Raw genomic sequence first — 19945 nt, 5'->3', positions numbered from 1 at the left:
TTTGAAACTATATGGACACAACCTAACAACTTTTTAAAAATTAAATCAAACTTACCAAACCACAATAAATTTATAAAAAGAAAGACATTTTGATGTTTGCATAGATTTTGATTATTTTATGATATCTATGAAAAGATCTTATTTTATTTTAGTATTTTAGTGATTAAGGAAAGGAATATATTATAATCCTATGAAAGACGACAAAAACAAAAATTAAGCATTCTTTATACATTAATTTAGAAGATTAGGGAGAGAGGTTGTACTGGGGAAGAATTCATGCGAATATGAAATTCTTATTCAAGTAACCAAAACCACGCCATTCAATTATTGTGATTTCTGTGTGCGTCAACCCCCTTCGTTTTGCCCTCCGTTTTTACCAAAGAGATCAAGATTCTCAAAACCCCCCAATTTCCCCAAAATTGGCATGCCAAAAATCCCTTCATTTTTCCCAATCTTTCTCTTTGAATGTTTACTTTTTGGAAATTGAAGACCTGTCATGTTGTGATCCCGTTTTCAGCTAATTATGATCATGCTTTAATGTTTGAAGATCTCGAAGGCGGTTCCTACGCGGTTAATTCGTTCTAGGGTTTCTTTCTCTTTGCTTCATCTCCTTTCTTAATCTGAATTTTTAGGGAAGATGAGTGTTTCCAGATCTCAGGTTTGGCAACCTTGTAAGAAGAAGAGACTTTGATTTGATTGAAAAAGTTCTTCGGGGGGAAATGGATGGTATATGCATATCTTAACTTGATATTTCTTTCGATTTCGAATAAAGAAGATGGAATAATACAATTTTTGGAAAGATCGTCAAAGATTCATAGGAATATACTTGTATATTTCTGTATAGATAGATAACAGACGGGGGTTTCATTTGGTATACTTTACATAGAGGGTTAGAAGGAGGGGGTAAACAGATGTCGTCGTCGCGACCTTCGAGGACAAGAGTCGGTAGGTATGAGCTCGGAAGGACGCTTGGGGAAGGGACGTTTGCGAAGGTGAAGTTCGCTAGAAATACTGAAACAAACGAGAATGTTGCCATCAAGATTCTCGATAAGGAGAAAGTTCTCAAGCATAAGATGATCACTCAGGTATGGAGTCTCTGTTCATAAACGTTGATTTCGTAAATCCTTCATTCAAGTGCCTGATCTCAATCAGCTTTCGCGATTCGTTCTTTCATGATTCAAGTGCAGAGGGATCATATTGAAAATCTGTAATATGATCTAATAATCATCGAGTTATCTAGTTTTCTTTCTTCACTCTATAGCTTGATTCCTTATAATTGCATTGGGATTGTTTTTTGAACACAAAAGTCCATCTGTTGCCATGTTCGATAATCAGTGATTTAGTTCCTCTGTGTTTTCTTTTGTTTGCAGTTGTTTTTGTAACATTTCTTTTGGGAAATTGCAGATCAAACGAGAGATATCAACAATGAAACTTATCAGACACCCAAATGTCATTCGAATGCATGAGGTTAGTATGTCAATCAGTACATTTCCACTATTAAGTCACATATAGAAATTAGAATCTTAGCATTAATTACACACGTGTATCTTCTATAAAAACTTAGTTTACCCTTTCAAGTTTCAATTCATATTAATGAAAAACATTCCTTTTTACATTTATTTTTAAGCTTTTTGCAGTAACATAATCAAGGGATTGTTGTTTTGTATTAGGTTATGGCAAGCAAGACAAAAATATACATTGTTTTGGAATTTGTCACAGGTGGTGAACTATTCGACAAAATTGTAAGTTTTCATTGTAGCTTTAAATTTTCCATATATATCATGTGATAATTCACAATTTGCATAATAATAATAAAAATTGTCCTTATATTTTTCAGGCAACTAGAGGTAGACTTAAAGAAGATGAAGCAAGAAAGTACTTTCAGCAGCTCATTAATGCTGTAGATTATTGCCATAGTCGTGGTGTTTTTCATAGAGATCTCAAGGTCATTTTTCTTACTTAAAAGATTTTTATACATCTTCTTTTCTCTTATATAAACACCACTATTTCTTTCTTTATTTTTTTCAGCCTGAAAATTTACTATTGGATGCAACTGGTTGTCTCAAAGTTTCTGATTTTGGATTAAGTGCACTTCCACAACAAGTTCGTGTAAGTGTCATATTTTCCTTATTATTTTCCCATTAAGTTTTGTGTGAATAAATGATGTTTAAAAGATATTCTAGAAAATCACATCACACATACGGAAACGAAAGGAGAAAGTAAACGAGGGCAAATTAGTAAAAAGTTAGGGCTTAATCGGGAAAGCCTCCTTTTTTCCTAACTTTCTCTATTAAGTCGTTCATTCTGCATTAAGTCAAAAAGAAACACCCGTTGGGTGTTTCCTTTTGACTTTCTTTGACTTAATGCAGAAAGAACAACTTAAAAGAGAAAAGTTAGGAAAAAGGAGACTTTCCCGATTAAGTCCTAACTTTTTACTAATTTGCCCTCGTTTACTTTCTCCTTCCATTTCCCTAAGTGTGATGTGATTTTCTAAAATATTTTGTAAGCATCATTACCATAAAAATATAAAATAGGGGAGATTGAACTAAGTTTGTTTACAGGAAGATGGATTATTACACACAACATGTGGGACCCCAAACTATGTTGCCCCTGAGGTAAGTTGTATTTTGGTCCTAAATATTTTTTTTACAGATCTTGATTAAGCTAATTTTGTCAGGGTTTGGTTTTATGTATTTGATTAGGTGATCAACAACAAGGGTTATGATGGAGCTAAGGCTGATTTATGGTCATGTGGTGTAATTCTTTTTGTTCTTATGGCTGGATACCTTCCTTTTGAAGAATCAAATCTTATGGCTTTATACAAGAAGGTATTTGAATTTCTATTTCTAGCATCCTTTACATTTACATTAGGGTTAATATCGGAATATTTTGTAAGATAATTGAAGTGATTGCAGATATTCAAGGCTGACTTTTCTTGTCCTCCATGGTTCTCTTCAAGTGCAAAGAAGCTAATCAAAAGGATTCTGGATCCTAATCCTTTAACAGTATGTTAATAAGTCATTTTTTTTTCTGTATCAAGTCAAAATAAAAAGTCAAAATCCAATATTGTAATTTTTTTTTTGTTTTATGACAGAGAATTACAACAGCTGAAGTGGTGGAGAATGAATGGTTTAAGAAAGGATATGTGCCACCTAGATTTGAACAAGAGGATGTTAGTCTTGCTGATGTGGATGCTATTTTCAATGAAGCTGGGGTGATGATGCTCTCTCTAAGATATGATGATGTGTCATTTTACGGTTATACCCTTGTGTTGATGGTGTTTTGTTTTATGAAATATAGGATTCTCCTATCCTTGTAGTGGAAAGGCGGGATGAACGCCCTGCTCAACCTGTCACCATGAATGCTTTTGAGCTAATTTCTAAATCTCAAGGCCTCAATCTCAGTTCTCTTTTTGAAAAACAAATGGTAATTTTTTTATTCCCCAATAATTTATGTTAAAAAAAAAAAAATAAAGTACGAATTTTAAAAAAGTTAGGACTAGATGGGAAAAAAAAAACTCATTTTCCTGACTTTCTTTATTAAGTTGTTCTTTATTATGTCAAAAAGAGATTAAATGACTATTTTACCCTTACTTTTTAAAATATGTGAAAAGGAGATTAAATGACTATTGTACCCTTACATTCGGGAAAAAAAAACAATTTGATAGGGGCTTGTGAAGCGTGAAACAAGATTTACATCCAAATGTCCAGCCAATGAGATTATATCAAAAATAGAAGAAGCTGCTACTCCACTTGGATTTGATGTCAAGAAAAATAACTACAAGGTGATAAGATAATAAAGCATGTTCCTTTTTTATATTTTTGAATTAGAAAAAAAAATGGTCCATTATATAATCTTTTTTTTTTTCACAACAGTTGAAACTTCAAGGCGAAAAGACTGGACGCAAGGGTCATTTATCTGTTGCAACAGAGGTATATTTAAAAAAAAAATTAACTGGGAACTATTTGTTATTTTTTTGGTTATAAAAATCTTTATTAAAATATTACTTTTTTTTCAGATTTTTGAAGTGGCACCTTCATTGCACATGGTTGAGGTTCGAAAAGCAGGAGGAGATACATTAGAATTTCACAAGGTATACAAAATCAAAATAAAAATGTCATGAATTCTTTGCATTCAGATCTTTTTCAGGAGAAAATGTTGTTAATGTATACATTTTATTTGTTGTTGAGTATGCAGTTTTACAAGAACCTTTCTACTGGATTGAAGGATATTGTGTGGAGAAATGGAGATGAAGCAAATGGAGATCTGAATGGTATCTTTTTTGTCTATTTCGATTAAGTGCTTCAATGAAAATTTTAATAAATATTTCTTTCTTTTTTCATTTTTTTTTTCAGGTACTACCACTACACTACCTCCTTGATAATGGATTTTTGGATGTTTTGGTTATTATTTTTAATTTCTTGTTTTCGTTTGATCTATATATAATTATATATTTATATATTGTCATGACTAAAACACTAAACTATGTAATGTAATGGTTTTCATACGATTTTATGATGAATGATGTTTAATAGAAGACTTGCATTGTCAGCCTTGTCTTTGATATGTCTATTAGAAGTCCTTAAAAATAAAAAATGATGTTAAAAAACATAAATGATCCACAAATAAGACTTGTAGTTTTTTTCCATAGAGGATTAAATGTGACAAAATAGCTACCTATTTCCATTGATTTGTTTACTTTCACTTTTTTTGTTATAAAGTCATCTAAAAAAAGAAAAATTCACTATAAAATAATATAAATAGATAAATAAATAAAAGTAGGTAGCTATTTATTCTCAATACTTACAAAGAGAAGAACGAATGAATTTACAAATATCTTGATTTGTTGTTATCCCCCTGCTTTAACAAATCTGCAAACTCTTCATCAGTGGTTTTAAGTAAAAGTGGTAATGGAATCTTAATCCCACATTCCAAAGCCTCCAAATGCCTAGGCTTAATCCTCTTCTCCAAACTAAAAGCAAAATACTGTGGGAAATCCTTCAATTCACTCAAATCCCTCATCATTTCCTTCTCAAAATACTCGAATTTCGGCTTAAAATTATTCTCAAGACTGAAAGTAAACAACCCAGGACACCTCAAAACCATCTCAATCGCTTCCCTTTTCGAAAACCCAAGTCCAATCAAGTAATCCAGCTTCGGAATCAACGTGTTCTCCACATTCGACACCAACAATACACAATCCTGATAAGCCAACGCCCCCAAATCCCGAAACCCAAGTCTTTGAAGGTAAAACAGAGCAGGTTTCAGTTGGTTTTCAACGCTCGAAACTAGCAATCGAGGGCATTTATTGATGACTCTTCGGAAATTGTGATCTGGGATTTTGAGATCGTGTGAAAGGAAATTGAAAATCGGAATGAGATCGTTGGTGATGGTGGATGTGAGGATTTGAGGGCACATACCGATGATTCTTGGAAGGTCTTTCTGTTGGATGCCTTTGGATCGGAGGAATGTGATGATGGAGTGAATGGAATCGAGGGAGGTGGAATGGATTGAAGGGTTTAAGGAAAGGGCTTTCCCTGAATCGATTCCCATGACTTCGAGACAGAGGATTTTTTCTTTGAATTGGAGGGAGAGTTTTGAGTGGGTTGGAGTGTAGAGAGGGTGTTTATGGAGGAGGGTTTTGGGTTTTTTTGAAAGTTGAGGGGTGTCTGTTGATTCTTGTGCTTGTTCTTGAGGTGAGTATGAGTTGAATGTTGTCATTGCTGTTGTTGCAGCCATGGTGTTTTTGTGTGTGAAGGAAGAGAGGGAGGTGGGGTGCATATATCTATATATATCTTATATATCCGGTGCAAAAAGAGAGGGGTGGGGTGGGGTGGGGTGGGGTAGGTTAGGTGAGGTGAGGTGAGGTGGGCAATTTTGCTAGAAACCCATTGGCTGTTGGATGATTTTATGGATGAGGTAAGAGGTTACTCTCAATCTTTTGTACAAAGAACCACTCATGAAATTATCTTTTAGGCCCTTTGACTTTTCAAAATTTACATTGATAGTCCTCGTATAGAGTTTTTATAACATAGTAGATATTAGAATAGTAGAGTGTAGACCTAGTTGCTTAGTTGGTTTTGATGTGATATGTTGCGGTTTTCGAGAATAACACCTTGATTCGAGTTCAGCAATGGGAGTGTTGAGTATTTGATTTATTAGTTATATTTTATTCATTGCAGATGAGTCAATATGATTGTTTAAAGTTGTTGGAAATCAAAATTTAGGGTTTGGGATTCAAACATGAAACTTACTTTATTTTAGAGCTTTTAAATCTCAAAGTTGAAGCTTATGTGATTCAAAATTGAAACTAATTTTATTGTGTATCCAAAATGAATGTGTTATGATGCCATTTTCAAAAACTTCATACATTTAGACTATTTGACTTCTTAATTTTACATCGATAGTGACTTTAGAAATTTTAAATTAGGCATTTGAATTATAATTTTGAGGGTTATTGTTACTGTAGCCCAACAATGTTTAGTATATTGGTTTAAATGGTTCATCGTGATTTCTTTGCCTTTAAAGGGTACGAACTTGTGTTTTATCGATTAATTTGGTACATTTACTCATATTTACTCATTTTTTAAGGTTACATTCTCTTGTCAACTGTCAACCAGGTAGGTAAGTCAAAAATAACTAAGTGGTGAGTTGAATCATCGTCGCCACGTAAGCCAAAATCTTTTCCTCTGGCAACTATACATTTTATGGATCTGATACGATACGATCTTCTTAAATCGTTACATTCAAACGCAAAAATCAATAAATGAAACTCATAACAGGTGAATCTAATTCCTTTTTTTTGTCGCTAAAGTTGTTACATATGTGTTTAGTTGTTGAATGAAGCTTTAGAATTGTTGTGTTTGAAATATTTCCGAAGTAGGTCTCTAGCAAATTCAGATGGGAAAGACCAAGAAGCAGTGATCAGTGATGGTGGTTGATTTTGATTTTGTTTAATTTGTGACTTTATAGATCTGTAATGGTTTTGATTTTTCCTTTCTTGATTAGTGGTGGTTTCAATATTTATTTCTCCATATATGGTCATTTTAATTCTTTTCATCCTGGTGCTTATTTTGCGATTGACCAGAACGATTGTGTGACTTTTTGTGTGTTCAAATGCAAGGGATCAAGAATGGATATGAGCTTGATTCATCACACATCTAGTTCATTTTATGAAGTTTAAGATAATAGATTCAACCAAACAAACAAAGCCTTATTTTTTCAGCATCTTTTGGATCCAAATTCCCTTTCTTGAGAGAGGAAGCAATGAATGAATGAAGCCTTTTGATACTTGAATCTAGAGCGAGGGCTCGTTGCCTTAGTGAAGCTTCCTGCCACCATCACACCGGAAAATCCAGTCACCACCGCCACCCCCTTCTCTTTGTTTACACCCACCACCACATCAGAAAATACCTACACTTTCCAAGATTCTGGTTTTGGAATTACAATGTAGGAGAAGTATACTCTGGTCGGCGAACACCCCCATTCCTCTACATTATTCCCACCTCCACCGACTCCCTCATTTCGTCTGTATATTGCTCAGGTTGGCGAACACCATGCCTAATTTCCAAATCGAGACTCTTCTAAATCTCATCAATAGAATCTTCTCAACGTTTCTCACTTGCATCTTCACTTTAGGTTTGTTTTTTCATTCTTCATTCTTCCCTAATCCAATTTCACGATCCGATTCAGAAATTTCCCTAATGAAATTGAGTCTAATCGGGATAATCACTGGCGCAATCAAAGGGCAAACGACGAAAACGAAGCTAGTTCGTGGAGCTAGTGTGGTGGCAGTCATTGGTGCAATCACAAGTATTGGTCATAGCTCTCACACCAACATGACAAATAAAGTGGATTAGTTGGCAACTAGGTGACATATGCAAACTGGTGATTAGGATGGTGATGATCGGGTAACCATATGAAAGGCATAAGTTCATATAAACTAATCATAAGCTCATAAGTTCATATGAAAAAAAAAAAAAAAAAAAAAAAAAAAAAAAAAAAAAAAAAAAAAAAAAAACATGAGAGACCATTTAAACCAATATACTAAACATTGTTGGGCTACAGTAACAATAACCATAATTTTAAAACACGTTTGTTGAATGGACCATGTATATGAGGCATCTAGAAGAACAATTTATTTTAGGCCAATTCTCATTCTTGATATTGTATTATTGTACAATAATAACATATTTTAAATTTTATTTATTTCCGGATAGAAATAGCTTACATAATTTATGTTTTACAACATTTTTGCATATTATAAATGAAATAATATTGATTAAAAAAAGCACTTTGTCTAAAGCAAAAATCGGCCTAGACTAGATTTCTGATTTTAAACCAACCATATATATTCCTAGTACAAGTTTATTTCAGACTCCAATTAGATAATTGTTGACCAACATTGTGCAATATTGGTTGTTTTTTAAGAGGAGTTTGGGATTGGTTATTTAAAGTGCTTTTGTTTATATTGGTAAGTTAATTTTTAGTATTTCGACTAATTATTACGGTTTTGTAGCGCTAATAAACAGTTTTGAATGCGTTATATAAATAATCCATATTTTTTTTCTTAAACTACATTTTGATGTTGTACAAGTTTAAACACTTTTAAAAGATAACATAAGACACCATTAACTTTGAAAGAATAAAATTGTGTTGACAATAGTGTTTGGCATGCAATTTAACTAGAGTTGTAATAAAAAGCACTGTTATGGCACAACTAAAAAAAATAAAAAATATATATTTGTTTGTTGTCTAGAAATGAGCAGAGTATTAACCTTTGTGACTCAAATAACAGTGTTATATAACAACAATCAAAAAGCACCAACTATGTTTGTTTTTATACAACAAACACGTAACAATTTCACACACTCATTAATTCAGATTACTAATCTCAAGTTTAAATTAAAAAAGAAAAACCACAAAATTTATAACCAACATGTCAGAATATCGTTACTTGATGACACAAACAAACACTATCTTAATATCTTCTATATCTCTTCAAAACACACCACTCCTGCAAATTCTTCTGCAGTCATCTTCTCAAATCATGCTTTTCCATTTTTATCATTACACAACCCATCACAACTTCCCTTTACATATATATATATATATACATACATACATATGTGTTTGTGTGTGTGTTTTTTATGTGTATGTATGTGTGTGTGTGTGTGTGTCTAAACATGTTCACACAGATTCTTGCATCCACTTTCATGTTACAGATGAACGAACATCTTCTGATATAAAAGTAGCCCATGCATCCTAACCAAAAACATCATCAACAAACTCATCACTAACCATATTTCAAAACCCATCCTCATTGTGTGTGTGTGTGTGTGTGTGTGAGAGAGAGAGAGAGAGAGAGAGAGAGAGAGAGAGAGATTTACCTGTAGGATTGGAAATGCTTTCTCTGCAACATATTTTTGTGGGATGGTGGCACCTCGTTGCTGGAGTTTATCAGGGTGCAGACATAATCGTGCTTTCTGATAAGCTTTCTTCACATTTGAGCTTTCTTTGAGGTTTGATAAAGGTATCATGATCCAGCCACTACTAGGCCATAGAATCTGAATTCATCCAAGATTAACAATGAATCGATGAGGGCAAATTTGTAAAAAGATAAGGACTTAATGGATTAAGTCATTAAGTAAAAAAGAAACAACATCCACATCCACTTACATGATGTAATGTTGATAAAAGTAATCGGATGTTTGGTTCTTTTCCATCAGACCACAATTTTATATCCTCATCCAACAATTCTAGTTCCATCTTGTATAAATAATCCAAGAACACAAGTGTTAAAAGAAAATTCATGGATTCATGCATGTATATCTACCAAGGTTTTCATTATAACATGGCAAAATTTTACCTGTTTACATGGGCTCGCATCTTTTTCCAGTGATTCTTCTGTAGTCCATTCCTTTTGTTTATCCAACTGCATGTGAAGATTAAGAGACACAGTCAGTATAAGAAGTTAAGAACATATGAACTGAAAACTAGTGCTAAAATGTTCACCAATGGTGATTCTCTTGATGAATGTCCGGTGATCTGCACTTCAGGAACCTGTTTTACACCAGCTGGGTTTGTGTTTGTGTCTGAAAAGAAACATAACATACAAATCGAAAATTAGTAATGTAAATGCTACTTCAAAGTTGAAATAATTTGGAATTGTTAGTTGCATCACCTTCTACGCCACCACATTCGTCTTCCTCAGCTTCTTCTTTACTCCATACTTTCTCCAAATTACGCGTTTCACACTTTTGTTTAGCCCAAGCAATCGCTTCATCTATACCGATCCCTTCGCCTATTCTTTCCCGATTCCTAGGGTTTATTTCAATTACGTAAGAGCTCATAACTTCGTCTTCGTCTTCTTCTTCGTCTTCTGGATCGATGTCTTTTCCTTCATCTTGCTCCTGATAAAACGAAGACACTGCGGATGATGCCGGGGAGTTGACTTGCAGATCCTCTATGGACTCCTTGAGAGTACTGGTGTATGAATCGAGTCCAAAACTGATAATTTCTGGAGATGAAACCCTTTGTGAGAATCCGGAATAGCAACCTTTGAATTTCTGGATATAATCACTCTCGACGCTTTGGGTTTTAGCGAAAGAATTACAACTCCAAGGAGGATCCGGTTGTTCCTCCGCCGTTTGCATCTTCTCCGATGTGTTCCATTTCGATGAGACATTTATTGGCCTTCACAAAATCATAAACTTCTATGAGCTTTCCATTTTTATACGAAATTTTTTTTTTTTTTGAAGGAATGTAGCTTGTCAAACTAATTGGAATTGGAATCGGAATACGATGGAATTATAATATCAAAGAATAGTAAGTGTTATATAATTCTAGCAGTTTATCATTTATATAGTTCTAAAATTTTCAGTTATGCTTAATAAAATCATATTTAGTTATTTATTTCAATTTCAATATATTGAAGGTGTTTTAATCTTTTAATATAAAGGAAAGGAATGGAATTGGATTCCATTCAATCCTAAGACGGAATCTGAAGTAATTTTGGAATTTTAGGGACTCAAGTACACTGACCTGAGCTTGGAAGCAAAGGAAGAGAAAGAGACGTCGTCGTCGTCCACCACCGCCGGCCGAAACGGACTCACTTCCTCCGAACTCAAGATTGAAGACGAATTCGACTTTGATTTCGAATTTGAGTTGGTATGCGACTTAGATCTCGACCTCGATCTTCTGGAGTTACCAAATATATCACTGTAAAACTCTTCTTCAGTCCTCCGCCTTTCTCCTCCTCCTGTTCGACTCTCCGGAATTCTAAACTCCGGCAACGTCCGATCACTCCTCCCTCCCAAATCCATATACCCTTTCGGTTTCCTAAAAATATCTTCAAATACCAAATTCCTTGACCTCGCGAAGTCGGCATCAACGGAGTATTGACGAGAAAGCACACTGCGAGGTGGACCACCGAACACATCATCAAAGTCCTCAGGATCTAGGGATTCGTAGCCACAGTCACCATTCGGGCGATCTGCTTCATCCGCCGAGCGTCGCGGAGGGAGGTTACTGGGTTGGTGTTTGGTTGCCGTTGCCGTTGATCCCATTCTCATCCTCCATGATTCGTCCATTTTTGGTTGGGCGGCGCCCGGTGGTGGTGGTGATTGTTGTTGTATGGGTGTAATGGGGTTTTGCAGAGTGGGTAAAACTCCATGGTTTAGGTATATGGTTATCTGGAAAGTTTGATGTGAGGGGCCATGAGAAATGATTGATGTTTTTCATGCCTGGGGACAGTGGAAGACGATAAAGATTGCTTTCTGATAATTGTGACACTTTCCTCAGGGATTAGGACATGGGTAATCGACATTTTCGCTATTCCTTTTTGATGAAAGTGGGTTCTTTTAGCTTCAACCTCCATGTGGTAGAAAATAATCAAAATATAAAGTAGAAAGATAGAAGGATACTAAACAAATGGAAATAACAGGTCATGGGTGACAACTGACAAGAGAATGTTTGATATGGAACATAGTTGATAATAATAGAAAAAATAAAGAAAAACAAAACAAAAACGACACTTCTTTTTAAGTATTTTAAGAAAAATAACAAAAAAAATGAATTTTTTAATAATCATTAATTTTGTAGGGTCCATTGAAAAATAAGATAAGACCCTTTTAAATAGTTATAAGGTTATTCGTAGAAAATGGGCGTCATAGACGTGTTGTGTGCATGATAGGCACGAACACCACTCCTGGGTGTCGTCATTGGTGTGGTGGTGATGGGTATGTAGTCTGGTTTAGGCTTTTTGACGTCTTCTCTCTCTATCTATATCTTCTTTGGTTCTCCCCTCTATATCTCTATATCTTTATTCTCCTCTCTTCTTCCTTATGTCAAGAGTAGCCTATTGGTAGTGGTGGAGGGACATGGTTGACCTAGCGGTGAGGTGGAAGGTGACAACGTCCAATGATGCCCTTCCCACTTCGAACAACCTAACGACATCGTTTTTTTTCGTTTTCACAGTGGTTTTGCAAAATAGTTTTTTATGTTTAAAGTATTTGTCTAGAGAAAAAAAAAAGTATTATTTGATGGTAAGTATGTTGTGCCCTATAGACAAGGGCTACTTAAATGAAATTCAACATAAATCTCAAAAGCGAATATTAACTCTAACAATGATTATCTTAAAAAGCGAACAAGAAAACCCTAATACACATACAACTATCACCACTCATACAACTCACAATATGATGACCCTTTTACTCACATATTAATGTAATAACAAGCTAACCAAGATGATTAAGTAGAATTGTTGTAAGACTACGGGATGACCCATAGCATTCACTAGTTAGCCGGTAGTATAGAAGTGTTGTAAGACTGAGGTGTCGCTCGTAGCATTCACTAGTTGACAGATAGAGTAGAAATGTTGTAAGACTGCGGGAGTGACCCGTAGCATTCGTTCGTTAGTCGCTAGTATAGTGGTATAATAACTGTGGGGGTGGCCCGTAGCATTCACCAGTGGTCAGTTAGTATGGGAGTGTTGTATGACTGTGGGGTAGACCGTAGCATTCACAGGTCCCCATTCGATAATGAGAATGTGACAGATTTGTGATTCACTAACGGATTCCTTCAGATTATTTAGGCCAAGGCGGGTCAGCCACATGAATGTGAGTAGGTCACGGTATGATCGGATTCAAGAAAGGGTAGGTCAAAAGAGACCAGGCATGATGTAATACTATATTTATTCTGGTAGCATTCACCTTTTTGCGTTAGATTCAGTGGCGACATGTTGTCGGCCTATCATGATCAGATGGATCAAGAGGATTGAAGTAGCCATGAGTGGTGGTATAGATAGGGCAGTTACTGTTAGACGAGGTATCCTCCGGAGGCCGCGTGGGGTGAATGCAAGGTTGCTTCTTGGCTCAGCAACCGGGCAGGAATCCGATATTTTGGATAGTGTCAGGCAAGATTGGGATCCAAGGAAGTCATGGTTGATATGGAAAGCAGCTAGATGGCGATATGGTATTCCGAGTAGCGACAGTGATTTGGGATCCTTATGTTGAGTAGTCGTTGACTGAGAGATTGTAAGCTACTTGCAGTAAGATTAAATAATCTCAGAGTAATCGATTTGACTCTGTTGCGTAGCTCTCGTCTGAGTCTAACCATTGCTGAGCTGGATCCTCTACTCGAAGGATTATTTGGACTATCTGTTAAGACGGATGTTCGGCATCCGAATATGGTAAGTGAATTCATTCGGTTGGTAGCACCGAGATAATCAGGACCGGAAGTGGTTGTTCGATCAGTTATTCGATAAGGAATTGGCACGGTAATGGTTCAGCGGGGGCGGTCTGTCGAGGAGTCAGACCAATGCATATTTCAGGTCTTGGAAGGGTAGATGTGGTCCTCTGTAAGGGATTAAGGATTCATTCTCTTTGGGTTTGGAGAATTCTATTAGGGTTGGTTACGGTTGCCTTGGGAAGGATATGATATTCACGGGATTATGGTTCTGTTGCTCATGTTACATGGTATGCCGGGGATGGTAGTGAATGATTTCGAGGACGAAATCTAATATAAGCGGGGGAGAGTTGTAACGCCCTGTTCCGAACCAATTCCTAATTCGAGGTTGTGGTCCGAAGAGCGGCCATCATAAGGATTAGGGCCTTTGAAAAGGTAAGATTTAGGCCCATTTGGATGTAGGTAATGTAAATATGTGACCCAATAGTTCGGTTTTCACTTTGGAGTCAAAGGGTAAATGTAACACTCATAAATTTTAAGCCAATTTAAAACATTTTAATCCATTCAAAAATCATTAAGTTATTACAACTTGTATTCAAAATAGTTTAAACATCAGAGTATCCCCAAAAACAAATCACAAAAATCATGAAATATGAGGAGCGGTACAATCACGCCTTTGCCTTGCCACGATCTCCTGATGTACCTGAAACAATAAACTGAAACTGTAAGCCCGAAAGCTTAGTGAGTTCCCCCAAAATACCAACCTCATAATACCATAACCATATCATATATCAAATATAGAACAACCATGCATATCGAGTTTACAGGGTGACTGGACCGCCCTTACTGGGCCTTCAGTCTATCTTGACCACTCTCCGAGCCTCGACACGTCTGGACCGCCCTCTCGGGCCTTCAGCCTATCCGGACCGCTCGTTGGCCTTCGGCCTGACTATGTACCCTTCTGGGTCTACAGTCTATATGTTGGCCTAAAACACGAAGCAGGACCCGCCTCAACCCAACCCCCATACCAACAATCATGTGCACATAAACAGATAATCACATAACAGTCCATATATAAACAAACTGATCTAGCAGATCATATAGCATAACGACATCCTAACCAGGATACTGACCTAACCAGGTCACTAAACATAGCATCATCCTATATACCAAGATATCGACCTAAACCATATCACTAAACATAACATCATCTTATATACCAGGATACCGACCTAAACCAGGTCACTAAACATATCAAGCCAATACCAGCATACGATATGAGAAACGGCCGGCCTTGGTGCCTTAGACCCTGTTGATATAGTGAGGATAACTCACCTAGCAACTGTCGAATTGTACCACGAAATTACGCTCCCGAAGCACTGCACGAGACTCCAACACCTATAACCTATTGGGTTTTGAGCATTCTAACACTCTTAAGTGTACATGCAACCCTAAATACCTTGGATCTATGTTTTCTCTATTATACATGCAAATATGAATTTTCCAAGGTATTCATCCTAACTAGCATAATAACATTGATTCAAATGAATATATCAAGTTAGAATTACATACCTCTTTGATGTAGATTGTCTTCATGAAGTTTGAGTGCCTAGTGCCCCAAGTGTGACACCTCAAATGGTTCACACAACACCAAATACACTTGGAATAGATTGAGAGAACATACACACCTCATGAAATCGGCTAGCCCTTCATTCTCTCGCATAGTGCCCATTTCTTGAGCCATGGGATTCTTTTATATGGTGGCTATTAGGGTTACACCATGTAACTCATAACTTTACCCATTCCTTATGCTCCATGAATTTTAACCTCCATGGAGTATCCATGGGTCACCCCATGGACTTAGTCCAACATAAGGAATCTTGGATCACAAGCCCACATATATAAGAATGAATGATTTACACAATCAACCCATATATTTAATTAGTCTCCTTTTGATCACTTAATTAATTCCAAATTAATTCTTGATCAATACTAATTAAATAAACTTATTAATATATTAGAACTTATAATATATTAACCAACCTTAAGTGTTATTTCTCTCATTATAGTCTATCCAAATGCATGATGCCATGCAACCCAAATGGACCATGTCGGGTCGGGTCAAGTCTTATCAATTATAGTTAAGGACTTAGACATTAATCCAACAGTCTCCCATTTGGATAAGTCTAAAACTATTATTGCGTATGACTTCAAGAACCGACTGGCAATCGTAGCTCTCAAAAGCTTCTGTGGAACTCTGACCTTGTAGATGAACTCTGACCTTTGTCAATGACTTGTCTATTACATAAGGGATCATATATTCCTCCATTCTAGATATCATATGGACTGAGACATGGATTATAATCATTCTCTCTGTCCATTTTTTGTTTCCCGATTTCCGATTTATGATGACTAACTAATTGAACAAATCAAATCAGTCCTGGCCTACAGATATCGCTTTTATCTCGAAGGTAAAAGGAATGGATAAACTTCGACTCATATGGCTTGTTCTACTGCTTGTTGAATCATACACAATGGCACATTTTATAACACCGAGTTACCGAATGCGTTTTCGTGAAATCAATGTACAACCAACTCATAGTAACAAATCATATCTCTAGGTTTGAAGAATATAAGATATTATCATCTCATGATCACTCATGATAAAATCCATGAACTGATTCCAATGAGCGCGGGTTGAATCCAATACTCAGAACTTATGAGCACTCATGAGTGTTGTAGCCCTTTGTCCAACATCTTAGACCTCTACAAGCCAACCCATGACAGTATTAATTCATATCTACTTCCAACATATGACCGACTGTGGATGGTTTGAATAACTTAGTCATCCAGAACAATGACCTAGTTATTCAGGAAGTTAAAACATGCAAAGTGAAACACAATAATAATTGAATCTAATATGGTATCAAAACCTATGAACATAAATAAAACACCTTTTATTCATCACCATATGATTACACATTATTCATTGTATATTATTTCAGCTATCAACTTTATTCTTGAATTTAAAACAATAGTTATCCCATGCTCCAAGCATATACACTATGTTTTCTAAACACTAGTCATGCCATACACCAAGTATGCATACTATGTTTGTCTATGATCTTTACTTTGTGACATAGATCAATTGAAAATAACTCCAATGATCCTCGATCTTTTCACAGTCCTAAATCCTTAAGGCAAATGAAAGAATTCCAAATTCATGCCATTTACTAAAATCTGTTAGATTCTAAACTTATATGCATTGATCCTCTTATAATGATTATGCACAAAGTCAGACAGACTTGACAACAACCATTACAGAGGATTCCAAAGGAGATCAACTCCTTGGAAACATCCTTCTTGCATTAAGTTTCCTAATCTTACACAGATTGAATAATTTCTAACTTTGAAACATTTTCATATTCCATTTTGACTATCACTTCTGAAAAAGAGTTGCCTCCTTACAGATTATGTCAATATGGTCCTTCCATAGTTAACACTACACTTCCAACTGTCCTTGAGCAACCAATCTTTGGTAAACCTTAGATTGTCCTCAACAATTGTTTAATCCTTTTAGTCATATCCAGTTCTAGACCTTTTCCCTTCTTAATTCCCCAAGCATTTGGAAAATTTTAGAAAGGATGAATATAGCACATGTAATCGATCCTATATCCGAAGCATATGGGACACGATTCATGATGCTCACATAAAGACTAAACTAGTCTTTTGCTATAATATTTCCATTTCAATTTGCCAAGTTCTCATAATTCAGATTATGAAAAGGGGTGTCGTAATCATAATCGAATTTTAGAACGCAAATAATGGACCCATATATAGAATTTTCATTATGTTGAGCCATTCCAACATAAAATTCATATATATATCCTTGACTAAATGCGATTAAAACCTCAATCTAAGCTTTTAGATTTGAGATGAAGTATAATTTCCTCTCCCTTAATTATAACAAAACAACTCTTTCCCAATTGAAACTTTTTGTTTTCTATAATTAACATTGCTAACTTGCAATACTTATCATAATTATCATGCTCCCACTAACATGATGATTATTAGCATAACACTTATGCTCCCACTAGCTTTGACATGTACTCAGAAATCAGCTGGACTTCTAGAAATCAATACTTTATTGACTTTCTTACCAAAGTTCAGATTTATGATACTAGATTGCTTTGATAAAACTTTATCATAATCATACACCTTATCTTAGATAGCTCACATGTGTGTCTAAATAATTTTAAGAACTATGAAAAAGGATGTCGTAATTATAGTCTTGATTGTTTAGACCTTTTCCACTTCTCACAACTCCATGTTAGTGTGCCGGTAAACCACACATGCTCCACTAATGACTTTGAGAATGCAAATATCACAATTGCTATCTAGCTAAAATCTACTCAGTGAAAGTGTTTCCTCACCATCATTTTCATGAATCGGAGAGAAACCTTATGACACTTAGATTTAATAGTGTATGTGTTCTTATCCATGTGAATTGTCAAAACCATAGTCACAAAACAAGGATAATGACAAATTCAAACTTATATGGACTGAACTCAATCTTAATTTCTTGCCATCTAGCAGCTCAAGGGCCTGTCATTGCTTCCAAGTTGTTGTGCAACCAATTGAGAACTCTAAGAACTCATATGCAAAGCCAACTTTAATTGGAATGGGCACAGAATATGTCAACACGATAGGTTATGAACCTCAAGTCGTGTGCTTGTGAAGAACTTCAGGTTTTATTCTTGATTAGTTTTTGAGACTTTCAAGACCTTTAAGACTCCCACTGTCCTCTTGACATATAAGACTTTCTTGTCAGATATTCAAGAGATAGTGTGGATTCTAATCAAGACAAACACTTCACACAATTGGCCTTAGTTGGTCTTTTTTTTATCCAAAACATCACAATTTACCAATTTCAAATGTACAAGAGTAGAAAAATTTTACTCATACATTTGAATAGTGTTAATAAACCTTCTTTAAGATTTGTCACTCAAGTTACATTCTTAGAGTATAACTCTAGGAATTGTTTTTGGAACGAAGTATGAGTCATCTTCTTGATTTAACCACTTCAACAATTCATAGCTCCTCTTCATAGTCATAAGAATGCACTAAGATTTCCTTAGAGAACTAATTGTGTTATGGTTTATTAATCATTAAGATGATCACAAAATTGATACTAAAGTACTCTCCAATCTTTTCAGATTTGAGAAACTTTTATCTTTCTGCCTAAGTTGATTCTTCTTATTCGCTCTGTCATACATTGGAACCTTTTCCAATGTCTCAGAATTACACTTAAGCTTGTAAGTATAACCATATTTACTAAGCTTTGACGAATAATCTTATCGATCTTTTGTGGTGGACTTGACCAGTGCACAAGAATGTGTAATCGATCCCTTAGTCCTTCAGTTGACTCACACATCCATGTGAACAAGTAGTTAGTCTTAATTTTTCCAATGCTTGAAAGTTTTCATTCATCATGCTATACAACTTGCATGATTCCAAGTTCCGTTCCGATTGAAACTTGGGTGATGAGAATCTTTCCTTCTTTGGTAAGTTTATACATTACCACAAATGAGAGAATCAAATTCATATTTCCACTCTTGCTCTTAATGGAATCTTTATAAGCAACAAAAATTTTCACAAATGTCATTGTAAGGATATTTTAAAATAAATAAAATCAAAAATTTTCCTTTTATTTTAAAAACTTTGCGGAAAAACTATCCTTACAGTGCAAAAGCACATGAAAACTTTATTGTTATCTATTCCTAAGCAATATATCATAACTCCTAAGAAGTAGCTCAAGAATCCGATCTTCAAATTATGCGATAGAAATCCATCTACGCGATCAGATTCAACATATTCTTTCTTTAAGTTTATTTACTTTTCTTTGATTCTTAAAACAGCAACATGTGACCCAGTTACATCATGTATCAAGAATCTCAGAATAGAAACTTAGCAGAGTTAAATAGTGGATTTTACCTGAAGTAGAGTCAATCTTATTGACTTTAACATCCTTAGGTAAAATTTGGCAGCTTCGCAACTAATGCCCCTTCCTTTGGCAATTTAACATATGGGCGCTTTGGTAATGGAACATGGGACTATCATAGACTTAGCCTTGCTCTTTACCATTTGATCAACCGAGTTGACTATGGCCGATCCTTTTCCATTGGGAAGAGAATGCTTTTTCTGGATTTCCAGTGTCTTCATTGTCAATGTCCATAAAGTTTTAGGAAGTTGATCTTAG

At 35.4% G+C, this 19945-nt stretch overlaps 3 protein-coding genes across 3 annotated transcripts; 1 reads left to right on the top strand and 2 right to left on the bottom strand.

The window, feature by feature from the left end:
• The first annotated feature begins 240 nt into the window (after positions 1-240).
• On the top strand, positions 241-4537 carry CIPK23 (CBL-interacting protein kinase 23). Its single transcript, XM_079008810.1, has 15 exons — positions 241-1085; positions 1405-1467; positions 1671-1742; positions 1838-1945; positions 2029-2109; positions 2562-2615; positions 2703-2828; positions 2916-3005; positions 3095-3214; positions 3301-3426; positions 3668-3784; positions 3876-3932; positions 4019-4093; positions 4198-4273; positions 4356-4537. Exons 1-15 carry the CDS (start codon positions 912-914, stop codon positions 4379-4381), a joined length of 1365 nt encoding a protein of 454 aa, XP_078864936.1. The 5' UTR covers positions 241-911; the 3' UTR covers positions 4382-4537.
• Positions 4538-4765: 228 nt separating this feature from the next.
• On the bottom strand, positions 4766-5790 carry LOC145061367 (Mitochondrial transcription termination factor family protein). Its single transcript, XM_079008811.1, has one exon. It carries the CDS (start codon positions 5779-5781, stop codon positions 4828-4830), a length of 954 nt encoding a protein of 317 aa, XP_078864937.1. The 5' UTR covers positions 5782-5790; the 3' UTR covers positions 4766-4827.
• A 3114-nt stretch (positions 5791-8904) lies between these two features.
• LOC145061893 (Chaperone DnaJ-domain superfamily protein) lies at positions 8905-11872 on the bottom strand. Its single transcript, XM_079009475.1, has 7 exons — positions 11044-11872; positions 10184-10695; positions 10015-10094; positions 9869-9934; positions 9679-9768; positions 9390-9566; positions 8905-9264 (listed from the first exon to the last, which is right to left on the bottom strand). Exons 1-7 carry the CDS (start codon positions 11589-11591, stop codon positions 9214-9216), a joined length of 1524 nt encoding a protein of 507 aa, XP_078865601.1. The 5' UTR covers positions 11592-11872; the 3' UTR covers positions 8905-9213.
• Positions 11873-19945: the final 8073 nt, after the last annotated feature.

The sequence above is a fragment of the Lactuca serriola genome, chromosome 7 (assembly GCF_051521515.1).
Source record: "Lactuca serriola cultivar US96UC23 chromosome 7, Lser_US96UC23_V15, whole genome shotgun sequence".
Classification (NCBI taxonomy): Eukaryota; Viridiplantae; Streptophyta; class Magnoliopsida; order Asterales; family Asteraceae; genus Lactuca; species Lactuca serriola.
Note: the sequence above shows the minus strand (reverse complement) of the source record. Positions and strands in the feature narration are given on the sequence as shown.

Coding starts and splice junctions, on each gene's coding strand:
- LOC145061893 (XM_079009475.1), bottom strand. CDS start 11,591: ATGGACGAATCATGGAGGATGAGAATGGGATCAACGGCAACGGCAACC. Junction 10,095..10,183: donor CGAATGTGGTGGCGTAGAAG/GTGATGCAACTA, acceptor GTTTCTTTTCAG/ACACAAACACAAACCCAGCT. Junction 9,567..9,678: donor TTTTATCAACATTACATCAT/GTAAGTGGATGT, acceptor GGATGAATTCAG/ATTCTATGGCCTAGTAGTGG.
- CIPK23 (XM_079008810.1), top strand. CDS start 912: ATGTCGTCGTCGCGACCTTCGAGGACAAGAGTCGGTAGGTATGAGCTC. Junction 2,110..2,561: donor CACTTCCACAACAAGTTCGT/GTAAGTGTCATA, acceptor GTTTGTTTACAG/GAAGATGGATTATTACACAC. Junction 3,215..3,300: donor CTATTTTCAATGAAGCTGGG/GTGATGATGCTC, acceptor TATGAAATATAG/GATTCTCCTATCCTTGTAGT.
- LOC145061367 (XM_079008811.1), bottom strand. CDS start 5,781: ATGCACCCCACCTCCCTCTCTTCCTTCACACACAAAAACACCATGGCT.